The 15,498-nt window shown below is 38.1% G+C and overlaps 2 protein-coding genes across 3 annotated transcripts; one reads left to right on the plus strand and one right to left on the minus strand.

The window, feature by feature from the left end:
• Positions 1 to 1,103: 1,103 nt before the first annotated feature.
• c1galt1lb (core 1 synthase, glycoprotein-N-acetylgalactosamine 3-beta-galactosyltransferase 1, like b) lies at positions 1,104 to 8,799 on the plus strand. The gene is made up of 4 exons (XM_008410144.3): positions 1,104 to 1,776; positions 1,887 to 2,149; positions 5,579 to 6,243; positions 7,982 to 8,799. Exons 2-4 carry the CDS (start codon positions 1,933 to 1,935, stop codon positions 8,270 to 8,272), a joined length of 1,173 nt encoding a protein of 390 aa, XP_008408366.1. The 5' UTR covers positions 1,104 to 1,776; positions 1,887 to 1,932; the 3' UTR covers positions 8,273 to 8,799.
• Positions 8,800 to 9,573: 774 nt separating this feature from the next.
• Positions 9,574 to 13,781, minus strand: LOC145551716 (uncharacterized). Of its 2 annotated transcripts, none has more exons than XM_081607226.1 (6): positions 13,568 to 13,781; positions 12,586 to 12,700; positions 12,414 to 12,507; positions 12,263 to 12,307; positions 11,273 to 11,345; positions 9,574 to 11,189 (listed from the first exon to the last, which is right to left on the minus strand). In XM_081607226.1, exons 2-6 carry the CDS (start codon positions 12,694 to 12,696, stop codon positions 11,171 to 11,173), a joined length of 342 nt encoding a protein of 113 aa, XP_081463352.1. In that variant the 5' UTR covers positions 12,697 to 12,700; positions 13,568 to 13,781; the 3' UTR covers positions 9,574 to 11,170. The 2 variants fall into 2 exon arrangements, with proteins under 2 accessions (XP_081463352.1, XP_081463351.1); XM_081607225.1 differs by having other exon boundaries at positions 11,273 to 11,348.
• Positions 13,782 to 15,498: the final 1,717 nt, after the last annotated feature.

Here is a 15,498-nt window from a genome sequence, read left to right on the forward strand (position 1 = left end):
CATCGGGCCAAAATGCTTTAGTTGTTTGACACGTCATCTTTCGCTTGCGCTCCGTCTTCCAATGGATTCAAAATTACTACATGTATTATGGTCCTTCGCAGTGCAAATCACCAGATAAGATCTCAAATTAAACCAGAAGTCGATATTGAAAGGAAAGTTCTGATCACTGAATCTCTAAATGTGATCATTGAAATTAAAGTAAAAGGGGAAAAAACAGGAAAACTCGCATCTGATGCAAATACTCCAAATGTTAGATTGTATAACCAGTCTCTACCCCAAACCTAATAAGAAACTGTTGGATTTCATACATAGATCTCTATTTAAGAACCAGTCAATTCTAGTGTAAATATGCTGCAATAATTGCACAGACATTTCAACATAGACTTGTGCAATGATGTACAATTATCTCCTAAATGTTAGTGTTTTTTGCTAATGTGTTCTACTTTGCTTTTTGGTTATTTTTAATGTTTGAGTATTTGTACTGTGCTATGCACAGCTCGAAGTGACGGTCTTAATTCTGTGTTGTTTTTTTTCCATTAAAATGTTGAAAACAAAAAAACTAAATTGGTGTTATAATGTTGCACAGTTGTCTTACAAAGCACTTTTGTATGGAAGTAAAATAAACTCATAGATTAGTTTTATTCGACTCCAAACACTCCATCGTTGGTGTTGACTTATTCAAACCCTAGTCAATATATTAGATTATTACCAATTTATTTCAGCAACTCCATCACTAGGTGTTTGCAATAGGGGACTTCCCATTTAATGAAAACACTAATCCGACCAGTTAAAAAAAACTAAACAAACCAAAAACATTTTAATACATACATTTTGTTTTAAGAAGTTTGATAGCGTTATTTTCCAAAACATATTGTGTGTGACAAGTCTCTCTGAAAAGCGTTCTGATTTATTACGACTGAAACTTTCCCCCAAAAGAGGGCGTGAAAGTTGCGCAAGGGCGAAGTACCCGGATGTCCTTAATCCATCCGCGGTACTTTACGTGTAACATATTTTAACATAAAATAGCAAAGCAAAAAAGTTTTTTTATTTTATTCGTTCAGGTTATTTGAAAACGTCTTTTGAACCCATTTTATATTAGATAAAAGTATCAGGCCAGGGAGGAAAATACAACTTTTTAACCATTTGTTTTCAACAAGTCACGTATACAAGGGTTAAAGTCCGACCCTGCCCTCTGACTAATATGACCGGAAGTAGCGGTTTTTACTGGACGGAAGACAGCAGTCAGTCACACAAGTTAGATGTTAATCCTCCATCGACGTGGAGCTCGTTTAAACTTCTTGTCTCCAGGTTTTCTTAGGGATTTTATTTAAGTGAAAGTGAAACATTAGCCTCCCTCCTTCGTCAGTGGAGTTTCCGTTAGCTGCGCAGCCGCGACACGACTGCTAAATAACTTAACAGCGAAGTTGACGCTAGCACTGTCGGTTGAATAACGGACTAGCCAGTTAGCTTTCGCCCACGGTTCCAACACAGAGCTGGAGTCAATGTTTAACCGGACACGAGTGTCATTGTTTGTTCTCTCTCACTTGGGAGTTTATTCAGTCAACGGTTCTGGGATTTGGTCGCTCCGTTCTCTGTGGCGCTGGGTGAGAACTTAGCTTGTTTTTTTTAATTATGGCTAGCTGTTATTGTTTGTAGTGGAAACGTCGCGTCTCTTCTCAGCTTTCGCTTCCCCGAGCCGAGGCGCTACGATCGCTTAGAGGAAATAGGCCGTTGGATATTTCAGCTGCGATGTTTTGTATTCCGCTTTTGCTGCTGGTGAGTTAACCACACCTCAAACACAGGGAGTGACACATGTACAGCCACAGATGCATCAAAAACTCTCCAACATAGAGCGTTATGTTCACTCCAGTTCTCTCCTCCTTTAGGTTGAGTTGCTGCCACAGTGATTAACTGCAGGACACCTGGTCCAGCATGAAGGCCCTGGGCTCCAGCTTCTCCTTTTATGCGGGTTTTGTGGTGGGGACCTTCACATTATACGTGTTCCTGCGGCAGGTTTGGTTTGAGAGGTCTGAGCAGGCCGAAGGCTATGTGAAACTTGGTGTCCAGCAGCAACAGTTGGACGAAGACCAGGGGATATGGAAGAAAGAGAGGTCCGCTCTGTTTAACTTGGATCACCCTCATCATACAGGTATGTTCGTTTTCCAGGAGCAACCTTTGTTTTCCAGAAGTAAGATTTCAGATCAGTTGAGCCTTAATGAGAGGGGTTAACTTGAACACACGTTAATGATTGACTAGACAAAATTAAAGGAAGTTTATTTTTATACTTGATGTTACCTACCTAAGCATCTCAGATGTTTATCAGTTAGCAGTTTCCTGGGTATTATTGTGAAGATCACCTTTTAATATATTGTAAAAGCTTTACAAAATCCTTTTATGGCACTGGGTGTAACTTGAATGGCTTCATTAAACATTGGCGAGTTTTGCATTAATCCACTTCCTACTTATTCTGAGTCAGAATATAAAACCCAGGCAGCATTTATGCGTGACTGTCTGGAATGTGTTTTCACTGGATAAAGCTAGATGCATACACAAGCTTGTTTAATTCCTAAGATCATTTTCTAAATATGTGTGTAGGTTCTTACAGTGTAGCCTTGGATTTAAAAAAAAAGGTTAAACACAAATAAAAATAAAATGGATAACACAATCTGATTGCTTTAAGTGACAGCGAAAGATCTAAAATTATTCCTGCTTTTAAAATATGATCAATCATTGATTATGAAAATTATTATATTTAATGTGATTTTAAAACGGCTATATTTAATAGTTTTTAGTGGTAGAAAAGGTGAAATTACCCTTTTCTACCACTCTGCTTTATGTAGACTAGGAACAAGTCTAACAGTTGAAACTAGAAGATTTTAGTGGGTTTTTTCTTTTACTTTTAAAACGTATACTATATTTTTATATGTTAATTAACCCATGCTTATCTCAATTTGCTTAAAATTTCATCACAAAGTGTTGCAGCAAAATACCAGGATGTTAATTCACATGTGACTACTGAAACTCTCAGTGGTTGTCGGGTTTAGACAACGTGCTGAATGTATAAAAGGGGCTTTATAAGTCTGTAATGTGACACTAAAAATAACCTTGCTCTTTGTGAAGTTGAGGCAGTGTGTGTGATTGAGATACCACTCTGTCGCTAAACCTTAGAGTTCTGCTTCAGACTGCAGACCGGTTTGCAAGTAATGTGCCCAAAAATTTTTGTCAAGTCAGGTATGATTAGAAACATTCCTAATTGGTAGAGATTTATGGTTTCTCTTAAAGACTTGTAGGATTTTTTATAGAGTTTGTATTACTTTTATAGGATTTATATTACTGTAGCTACAAATTTGGGTTTTTTGTAGGAGTGAAATAAATGCTACGGTTTATCTGTTGTTTGAAGTGACAACAAGACCTGCCGGCTTTCAGTTCAACCCCACTGAGAACTCAAAGCAGGACGAGATTTTAATAACGTAAAGACATTGTCTCAGCTAACAGCTAATGGGACATTCAGTAATGCGTCCTTTCGGTGCATTAAAAAAGAGGAGAGCATTGTTTGTACAGTAGCATGACTAAAATGTTGCGTTTTCCCCATTGTGCACGATGTACATGAAGCTGTTTTCTTTTTCAACCGACATTTTGATATAATGGAGCAGAGAAAAGCAGGTTTGTTATGAGGACAGCATTACATTTAGATGAATTTCAGGTTTTCCACCTGTACAAAACAATGTGCGAAGATGCAGAAGTACAATGTAAACTTGTTGACATACCTACTCATCAAAGTCAAAATGACTGCCATTAAATAAGCTAGGCTGCCACAAATGTTTTCTTTCAAATCTTTAGGAAAGGTGTGGACATAATAAACTACTATGACATGTTGTCATTTGGCAAATAAACTGAATAAATAGCTGTTTGAAACAATGGTGGTAAAGGCATTATTTAATTTTATTTAATGAAGGATTTGGGTGGTGAGAACATAAGGGACACACCTGATCCCAATAACACAATAGACCACAGCACAAATTTTGTGAAAATGTGTGCTGTTGGTTTGATTATTGTAGACCACCTCAGATTTCTTTCACATCTTCCCACAACTTCTCCATAGGACAGAGATCTGGACTTTATGATGGCCACAACAAGACATTGACTTTGTTGTCCTTAAGACACTTTGTAACCACGTAGGCTGTATGTTTAGGGTTATTGTCCATTTGAAAGCCCAATGTCTGCCCTGGCTGATATCTTTAGATGTTGCTTCAATGTTTCTACATAAGTGACTGGTCAGAGCCAAAGTATGAACTAGTCTACTTGGGGCTGTTTTGAGTTATTTACAGATTCTTAAAGTTTAGACTTTAAGCTTTCCAATCATGTCAGACACATGGAAATCAATAAAGAAATTACGAAGATTTGACAATTTGAATGTTGGCGTATCCCAATGCATTTTTTTTTATTTTTTTTTGAGAAGGCAGCTTTCAGAGTTTCTCCACAAACCAGTTTAGCATGTGGCGCTGCTCAACAAGGCTGTTTATTTACATTATTGTGCAGTAACCCTACCCCCAACATGTAGGCATTGCCTCAGACTAAAGCTCTGATAAGCCAGCTTTTTTCTTTACCTTAACAGACTGGTTTTTAGCTTTTGTCCATTTTTACAACAAGGCTGCGATCTTGTGAGCCTTTGTCACCGAGTCGTCTGTGAGCTGTGGGTTGAAGGAGAGAAATGGAGGCTAGTATAACTTGATTTTGGTGACACTGCAAGCATGGTTTTCATTGAAAAGTATCATTTTAATTGACTTTGGCAAAACGTCTGCCACACCATCATCCTCTTCTGTGCAGTGGTTTCTCAGCTGATATTGAACATTCAGACAACCTTCCCACAGAAATGTTCACTGAACGTTTTCAGACAAGAGGCACCGGTATTAATGACACTAAAGACTACCAAGGCAAAAGTAATGATAAAAAATCACTTTATTTCTGCTGAACATATATGTACATAAGAGGCATTATTGGTAAAACTTTCATTAGAAACATTTACATGGTAAAGAGTGTCAATTTAATGCTGTTTTGGAATAAAACATTAACAATGAAAAATTGAAGGAAAATGTCAGATTTGACAATTTTCAAATTAAAAAATACTTTGATTTTAAAGAAAAATTAAGTAAAATAAAACAATTTAAAATGATGACAGACAAAAATAAAGTTATTTGTAAAGACTCAAAAAAACTTTTTTCAATATAAAATATGTCAAACTAATACAGAAGGTAAACTATATCTAACAACAAGGTAAAATACTTCCATTGTCAATGGACAATGTTTACTGTGTATAACAGTGCTGGCGACTAGCTTTTACTATTCTGTAAAAATAAATCTTTACACATACCAAGCTCCTCAGCAGACTTTATGTCCAGATGCAACAATGAGTTTCACATGCCAGTCTCTGTGCCCAGGGCGTCAACCCAGCAACTTGATGGCATGGTTGGTTTCCAGTGTTTGTCTTGATGAAATCCAGAACTCTGTTGATTTGTTCACAAGTGGAAATAGGCATTACACATAAAAGAACATGAATGTGTTTTTGTCTCCTCTCCAGGGGAGGATAGCCGCATGGCTGACGAATTGTACAACAAGGTGCGAATCCTTTGCTGGGTGATGACTGGTCCCACAAACTTGGAGACGAAGGCTCGGCATGTCAAGTACACATGGAGCCGCCATTGCAACATAGTTGTTTTCATGAGCTCTGTGGATGACCCTGACTTCCCCACGGTGGGACTTGGCACTAAGGAGGGGCGCGATCAGCTGTACTGGAAAACCATCAGGGCCTTCCATTACGCCTACGAGCATTACGCCAACGAGGCAGACTGGTTCCTCAAGGCGGATGACGACACCTACGTGATAGTGGACAATCTGCGATGGATCCTCGCCAACCACACGCCGGACGAGCCGATTTACTTCGGCCGAAGATTCAAGCCCTACACCAAGCAGGGGTACATGAGCGGCGGCGCGGGATACGTACTGAGCAGAGAAGCCCTGCGGAGATTCGTAGAAGGTTTTAAAAACAAAGTGTGCACTCACACTTCGTCTGTAGAGGACCTGGCGATGGGGCAGTGTATGGAGAAGGTCGGGGTGCTGGCAGGAGACTCCCGAGACACTGCACAGAGGGAGACGTTCCACCCCTTCGTCCCCGAGCAGCACCTCACTGCCAAGTTCCCCAAGAGTTTCTGGTACTGGAGCTACTGCTACTACCCCATCTCAGAGGCAAGTGCTGTTAAATCCCAGCATTGATCTAAGGTGTTATAAAGCATGCTTATGGGACTAAGGGATAAAGTGAGGTAGTCAGACATGGCAGGTTAGATTGTGGTTTTCACAATCTTGTCTTGAAGAACCACAAACAGTTATAATTACAACCACAAAGCAAAAGCGCTGGATGTTTTTCAGCTTATGTGCACTTTACTCATTTGTCTTTTTGCTGTGTCAACTTGTGAACTGCTTTCCTGTCAGAAATTGCCATAGCAATGTGTCTGTTTCTCCAGACTGAGGCGTGTATAGGCATAGAGAAAATACAGGCTGTGAAAAAAGCCTCAATTTAAAGAAAGATGCACCTTTCAGTTCATAATTAAAAGGAGACTTTAATTTTTGATAAATAATTGCTCTATACTTTGCAGGTAATAAAGGTTTTTTTTTTTTTACTCACCAATGTTTTGCTCATTGGACTACATTGTCTAGGCCTGTCACAATAAACAATTGGAGAACTTGCATTAAAGCATATTTGCTATTTTATTACTTGGAAATTGTTCAAAAAACAATATTGTCATTGCAATAATTACTGGGACAGTCAATCATCCAGCAAAATTTACTGCGACAAGCCCAACATTGACAGGCTTTTATTCTGTCCTGTTGAACGAGTGTTTGCACACACTGCTTCATATTTTATCACGTTGCAATCACAAACTTTCATGAGTTTTATTGAAATTTTATGTGATAACCCAACACAGAAGCTTAATGTTGTGAAGTAAAATAAAATCTTTATTTTATCACGGATTAACCTGCATTCATCCCCCCCTCCTGACTACTTTATACAATCCACTTTTTGCTGTAAATTTCAATGTTTTTCCCACTTTGTAGATCTAAACACATTTTTGCCAATTATTCTTTTAAAAAGCAGCTCAAGCATCATCATAAATAAAGATACAACTGAACAATTCCCTAGTCCCTCTGTATCAGAGAAAATCAGGTGTTTTGAGACTATTTTCTCTCCATAACTCTGCCACTTCGTTTATTGTCGTGCTGCTGGAAGGTGAACGTCTCTCCCAGTTGTCTGTGTTTTTCAGTTTGAACGTGTTCGACTAGTTTTTCTGTGTGTATTTAGCTCTATCATGTCAACTTATCAGCATTTTTGTCTTTGTTGAAGCAAAGCTTCCTGTCGTCCAGCTGAATCATAATAATCTGTGGAATGCAGACCTGAAAAATCATTATTGATCCACGTCTTTGCTGTGTCCTCCATGTCCTTTACTTGTGAAACTTCTAATGGCTTCCTGTTTGTCTCTCTTTAATTTAATTTGACGAGAGTTCAACTAACTCTTATCTGGTCTACTTTAGTTAATCCTTAATTTTGGGAGATCATTCGGTTTTTATATGTGAAGCCGTTTGTATACACCGATGTTACCAACCTCAACAAAGGTCTAAAAATCAACCAGTGTGCTTTTCTTTTCTCCTGTCAGAGAGGATTGACTGACAAACCGGCCGACCAGGTCATGTCTGTATATTTACAGTTAACAATATTCACACCACTGTTGCCAATTCAGCAACTTTCTTGATATATTAAGCAACATTTCAGACAAAAAAACTGGTATCGGCCAAAATCGGAATCCGTAAGGCTTTTTAAAAGATCAGTAATCGGCCAGAAAACTGCAATCGGTGCAGCCCTACTTTCCAGTCATGTACAACTTGTGCTGGTCCATCTATAACTTACATACTTTCTCTGTTTTTGTTGTAGGGTCCAAACTGCTGCTCAGATGTGTCGGTGTCTTTTCATTATGTAGACGCCACCGGCATGTACTTGTTGGAGTACTACGCCTATCACCTGCGTGCCTTTGGCTACAGATACCGCTACCAGCCGCCAACCCCAAAGGCTTACAGAGCTGAACTTCCAAATCCCTGGGATTCTGCCGAAAGACTAAAAGAGCGGGCGTCTGGGGTGAAGGAGTCCGGGGCTGGAGATGATTCAGCGCAGGAAGCAGGTCCTGCACCTGTGGCTGCTAAAGACCCCGCTGAAGCGCCAGTTTGATAATATCACGGATTTTAAGTTGGAGAAAATGGGTGTTTTTCGTGCTACCCATGCATTGTGATAATCTGGGATTGCAGTTCTTCACAAGCAGGAAATTGGCTCCACTTTGATCCTAAGTTTCTTCCACATACAAGTGCATTCCCTGAGGATCCTGGAGCTCAGCGACTGCTTTTAATGTCAGCTGTGACTGCAAGGCTGTTCCTCAGGCTGAGGCTTTTACACTTTTATTTTTTTTAAGTGGTTTTACAACTGTGTTCTTGGACACCTGTGTTTGTCTATATTGATTTTTGAGAGGGTGATCCTGTTCCAGCATTTTAAAAAAAATGTTCATTTAAGCATTGTGTTTTATGTTTTAAATCTGCAGTCACAACAAGAAAACCGCCATTTGGTTCTCAGTCACAACCGCAGAAGTTGTCTGACTTCATTCCTCATGGAGAACAATAAATCTTCAAGGAAGGACCTGGTTGTGCCAAGAATGCCCTGGTTTCATGTTCTGAGCCATAAAACCTTCTCATCAGTTCAAAATATCCAGAGTCACGTTTGTGTTTGGTTTTTTTGCATGAGCTACCTCTCAAACTGTCGGCTGTGTTTCAGAGCCTTTTTCAGCTGGAAAACCAAGCGTAACGTTCCTCGTGGGACTCTTTATTATTGTCGGCAAATTTTACTTATGCTTCATGAAGAAAATCTTGTCTGTCCGGAACAGGCAGGGCTGTTCGCCATGGTATAGTGAAGTTTTACACCTGCTAAAGCTCTCCATGTTCCCACAGTTTAAAATCCTCCTGAAGAGATGCCCAAGCTAGTCTGGTCTGAAATATCTATTTATAATGTTTTTATGTTCAAGCTTGCCCAGATGGCCATGGCTGTCATAGACTATTCGTTTGCTTTTTTCTTTTTATTAACTTATGTATAAAAGCATCCTAATGAAGGTTCAGAAACTTTAAAAATTGCCTTTTTTTGCTAACAATTAAAAAAAAGAGAAACACCAAATCCTTACATTACACACCAAGAGTTTTTGGCAGCAATGCACATAATGAAACATTTGCTGCACACAAGTCAGTTTTTTATTTAATTAAACTTGGCTAAATATATCAAACTTTTTCAAAGAATTTAAGACAAATCCTGTTTTTATTTCTGAGAATAATTCTGTTCAACCGAGCCTGAAAGAATCTGAAAACTCGATGTCTAATCCTCAAGTGTTGAATAACACGGACTACTGTATTTACTTGATTTTAGTAGGACAGCCCTGCTCTAAAGTGATGCTATGACTCAATCAGGTTCAACTCAAACTTTGAATAAAACCAATTGAACCATTCAAATGTTTGCTTGAGCTTTAGGTCACGTTCTGATGGCCGGACATCAGAATATTTCTGCTAGAGCAAAAGTCACCATTTACAATGTCCTGGTCAACTTTAGTTAAATGATTTAGTTTGATTATTGATTCAATTGTCTTCTCACATTGATACAGTCGGCTATTAAAACTTATTGGATCTGAAATAAGTTAGAAAAACACAAAAAGTACCAACAACTTTTTTCACAGCACTGTAAAGGGAACATAAACACAGATTTAGACACAACTTGATGACGAATTGTTTTACTTTGTTCCATAACATCTAATCTAATCTACAATATCCCTAATCCAGATCTATATAATCCAACCAAAGATTCCCCAGTGAGGGAAGACAAATACAGGTTTGTTAGTTTTCTTAATTCAGTTCATCCAGCAGCTTCACTCATACAGCCGCGTTTCCTGGCGCAGCTGAAAAAACTTGATGGATGAGGAAGTAGTTGATTGAATAAGTTTTTCTTATCTTTGAAACAACAGGTCTGCTGTGAGTAAACAGCTGCAGAATATTTGTCTGCACTTCCTGAAACTGCCACTAGACACACACACACACACGTACATTTGGCAAGTTCCTGCATCCTTCTCCCCAAGCTGACGAGTAAAGAATGTGCCTTGCGAACTGAGAATGTATGAGCCATGAGCTGCACACGCGACTTTGCACTGTGACGTTAAAATGGGGATTAAAAGGAGGATGAAGGATAATTTTATTCAAGCCTTTCATAGTGTGTTTACCTCTTCTTTTAGACACCGTTTTGCTTCTGTATGCTTTATTTTAACTGGAGAAAACCTTTTTTTTTTAGATGACAATGTGTAAAAGTATTTCCAGCAGTTTCTATTTACAGTGTCTGATAAACTGAAAATGTTATGTTTGTGAAAAAGTGATGACCAAGAAGTGGCTGAAAAAAAAAAAAACGTACTGCACTTTTGATTTTGATTTCAATCACTTTAAATTTGTATTACATGGAAGCCTTTCAGACTCTGTGTTGCAACTGATTATTTGTGTGTGAACGGCGTGATTCCCTTTTTTATCCGTTGTTTTTTAACAGGAGATGGTTGTAAGATTTCACACGTCTCGGTGTCAGTCGAATTGGGATGTTTTACGTTGAAGACTCTTTTAAAGACGTTGCTCGGGCTCATGTTTAATATCTGCTGCATTGAATTTTTTCTTAACGGTAAGAGTGAGACACCGGTCCCTTGACAATCTTGTCAATATTAAGGTTTTTCTCAAAGGAAAAAATGTACAGTGCTGTATTGACACTTGACACGTATTTATATGTTAGTTGGAATTTTAAGTGTGGAGATTTGTGAGAGCACAGAAAATATGATTTTTTTTTTTTTGTGAAAGGTACTTTAATCACTATAAATAAATATTTCACTGTACTGTTTCGCGATACATTTTTGCAACAGATGTCACAGTTGGGATTTAATTGGCTTAACCAGGATGTTTATCCCTCTGTGGCTGCTAACAATGGGTGACTTTGTTTGTTGAATAGGAGAGCTTTGATAAATTGCAGCTTTTATGGCAGCTGGTCACACACTGATGTTTGACATCTGCATCACAGAGAGCGTTGTCTTCTGTGGAAAAGCAAACATGGTTCAATAGTCAAACAGTCCAGTATCATATTTGTCTTTATGGTAGATTGAAGTCTGTTTCTCACCTTTGCTTTACACAGTTGGAGAATTTGAACCCCGTCTTCTGCAGAAATGTTGGCACTGATCCACAACCCACTCCTGCTGCACACAAGGATTAAATCCTTAATAAAATGTATTAAGTCTCTTTTTGGGATTCTAGTTGCTGAAGCTGCAGTATATAACGTTTTATAAAATATTTTTTTCCATACATGTTAAAACTGTCACCATGTTTTCCATCACCTCCCTGAATTATCTGAATAAATGTGCCAGTCCAAGTGAAAAACAACCAATCAGAGCCAGGAGGAGGGTCTTAGTGCTGTCAATCATCCTCAATCGGAAAGGCTTGAACCTTTTTAAGTGAGTTTGAGCTACTTTGCAAAGTAAAATGTGCAAAAATATCTCTTTTGGGTTGCATCCTTTAAAATGGAGTGAGGTTCTGTGGTGGAGATGTGAAAAAGTTTTGAGCAGGATAAACAACGGTGCAGGAATGTTAAATATGTTTTCAACTGGGGAGAAGAAATAAGTCAACCGCAGGGGAAATTTGACGAGAATCAACATGTCAGATATTCAAGGGTTGTTTTCCTCCAATAGTTTCATGAAAAGCCTAAAAAAAAGTCTGGAGTCTGCGTACTAGTTTTATACAGTCCTACAAATATAAAACGTTTAATTACTCTAGTTGAGGTTCAAAACTGATTTCTAAGTTCTTGTCTAAAATCTGAAGCTCGTTGGCAGGAAAACTGCTGTTTTTATTTGTCCTTTACACCCTCATCATTAAATCTGAAATCACAAGCTCAAAATTTTAATTCAAATCCCAAACTTCTTGATTTAATGATGTGAAAAAAAGTTTTAATTACAAAAGTAAAAAAAAAAAAAATCTATGTGCCATTATCAATATCACCAAAGCAAAAAAATGTACTTTCAAGTTTGTATAGAAAACTGGAGGCTTGTTGAGCAGATAAAACAAGAGAGTTCGTTATTAAACTGCCCTGAATAAACGACTTTGCAGAGTCACTCACCTGTTTCTTGTTTTAGCAGGTCAGCTAGGATGTGATCGGCATAATCTGCGCAAGACAGAAAATTTTATTTTTTTAAACCCCCAACTTAAACACTGCCTTGCAAGAAAACGGAAATGTTTTGAGATTAATGATTAATATGGGAAATGCTTACTCAACGCTGAAGCAGCTTGTCTCTTTCCCATGAGACCCACAAAGTTGTCGTAGTCAGTGGGATAAAATCTCTTGAGTATTTTGTTTTCACTTCTCTGAAAGCAAAGAGGAAACGTGCTGAGGGAGTTAAAGCATTTTGAGGGAATATCTTAGGAAGAAAATGGTCCGTTTACCTCTCTGAGTGGTTTATATGTGTCTCCTGTAGTCAAACACGTCACAGGAAACATAAGAATGACCAACACAACCAGGGAAGCAAGATTACAGCAGCTTCGATTTTCCTCCATTTCTCTGAAAATAAATCATACAATTTAAAATGCTGGCAAAACATCAAGGGATTTCTAAGGGAAATGTAAAGGAATTGTCCAGTTTACTTCTAAAAATGCAAAAAAATAATCTTTGTTAATAGCTACAACCTGATGATATAAGTTTAATATTTGTGTTTGAGCTCGGTTTGTTCACAAGTACATCTCAGCAAATAATGACCAATTATCTAGTTCTTGATCAAAAATCAAATTCTGCTTCAGGCCCCATTGTGCTTTTTACAGAAACCATCATGAGAATATTGAGCAACTTTGAAAAATATAAAAGCTGTTCAATTGGTATTTTATGGGGTATTTTATGGATGAGGACATCAATTGTTTGTCTGAAAGGGAAGTTTTATGGTTGGAGAAAGTAAAAACAAGTCAAGATATTTAATTTCTAACCAATAAACAGTCTGGCTTTGTAACATGAATCAATTCATGTGGTTGAGATGGGCATGTAATTAATTGATTTATTTATATCTTTGTTTTTCCTCAGAAATTATTATTAAAGATTTTCTGTATTATTATCGGGAACATGACAAAACCCTGTGGTTAATTCATCAAAAACATAGACTAATTTGAAAATCTATTTTAAATTATAAAATGCATCTTAAGAGTATGATCGGTTGTTCAGCTCTCAATCATTATCTTTCCTGTAAAAGGCTCCTGCAAGAATGACAACAAGAGCTGCAGAGCACACAGCATATGCTTTTTGTTTGAGACATAAAAAAAAAAAAAAATCAAAACCATTCTAATACGTACAAGTACTTGCTACAGGATGTTTCTCTCTCCATATTATAACATTTAGAAAATGTGTTGATATTGTTCAAAAATAAAAGAATGTAAAGTTTACCTTGTTGGAGTTCTCCAGTATAAACCGATCAGCTTCGCTTCTCTGGAGTTCAAGCTACGCGACTCTTTGGGCTCAGGATCTCAGTTAATATAGTTCTTCTGAGCTCATAAGTAATCCGATTAACGCTCCACCGCCTCCCAAAGAAATGTAGCGCATCTCTGTCATCAGACATGTTTAATTAAATAACATACTTCATTTTGATGGAGTATTATTATCTTTCATAGGGCAAATGTGCGTCAGTCATTAGTACTTATTTGAATTATATAAAGTACATTGAAATTATACACTGATTATTATCGATCATCTCTCTAATATGAAAACAGGGAACCACCCAAACAAAGCTGCCACTGCAGAAACATCAGCAGATCAGGCAAAGGTCACAACGATGAAAGGTCACTGTGTTATTGGATCATTCGTCTTTCAGGTTATTTGTTTGATAAATATTCGACTTTCTTGTTTCACATTTTCATGAGAAGTAATTTTAGTTGCACTGTAATTTGCTTAACCAACAGCTTGAGGTTTGCAGTAATTCATTGTTTAAAAGAGGCCATAAATTCACCAAATGTTATTTCAACATCTTGTTAAGCGGTTTTAAGCAACGTGTTCACAATTACCTTTAAAATGTTATTTCTGGTCTAACAACCCAGAACATGAAATGTTTTGGTCTAAACTTACCCAGTACAAAGCTGAAATATTTCCAAAATGTGGTGTTGTCTTATTATGAGGGAGAAATAAAAATATATATGGTTTTTGTTTATATTTTATTTCCAACATCCGCCTGAGGAAAGCACTTTGAAATGTTAACCTGCTTTTTTTTATCTTAACTCTTTCATGCATAGTGGTCACTACAGTGGACAGATGTCTAAAAGTCATTTTCTTGTGCTTTTTGTGGATTTTTGTTATAAATGCACACACACCACTGAAGTGGACACTAATGTATTATAAAATACATTATCAACTACTGGCCATCAGCTGCAAATGCAAGAAGTTATTTTTGTTAAATCCAATATGGCCGACAAACATAAAGCATGCCAACCGACCCGGTCCCTCCTTCTACTGTAGACGACTCTTGCAGGTAAAAAAAATATTGTGACATCAGATAACCCCTAAAGAACAATACTACTGATGTATTTTTCAAATAACAACTTTGTATTTGGAGAAAATTACAATTGATCACCTAAAAAAAATAAATAAATATATATATATATATATATATATATATATATATATATATATATAAATTCCCTTCTCACCCACCGTGGGTGGTCTGTTTCATCCTCTGAGCTCGGGTCCTCTACCAGAGGCCTGGGAGCTTGAGGGTTCTGCGCAGTATCTGCACATTTCTGGACTGAGATGTCTGATGTTGTTCCTGGGATCTGTTTTAGCCACTGTTCCAGTTTGGGGGTGACTGCCCCGAGGGCCCCGATGACCACAGGCACCACTTTGGTCTTCACCTTCCAGGTCTTTTCCAGTTCCTCTCTGAGGCCCTGGTATTTCTCCAATTTCTCATGCTCCTTTTTCCTGATGTTGTAGTCACTTGGTATTTCTTCATCCACCACAACGGCTTTCCTCTGTTTATCCACCACCACAATGTCCGGTTGGTTCGCTATTACCATCCTGTCTGTCTGGATCTGGAAGTCCCACAGGATCTTAGCTCGGTTATTCTCCACCACCTTTGGGGGTGTTCCCCACTTTGATCTTCCAGTCCATATTCTGCACAGATGTTTCTGTACACTATGCCCGCCACTTGGTTATGTCGCTCCATGTATGCTTTCCCTGCCAGCATCTTGCACCCTGCTGTTATGTGCTGGACTGTCTCAGGGGCCTCCTTGCACAACCTACACTTTGGGTCTTGTCTGGTGTGGTAGATCTGAGCCTCTGTTACTCTTGTGTTTAGGACCTGATCCTGTGCGGAAAGGATGAGAGCCTCT

The sequence above is a fragment of the Poecilia reticulata genome, chromosome 5 (genome assembly GCF_904066995.2).
Source record: "Poecilia reticulata chromosome 5, P_reticulata-male-v2, whole genome shotgun sequence".
Lineage (NCBI taxonomy): Eukaryota > Metazoa > Chordata > Actinopteri > Cyprinodontiformes > Poeciliidae > Poecilia > Poecilia reticulata.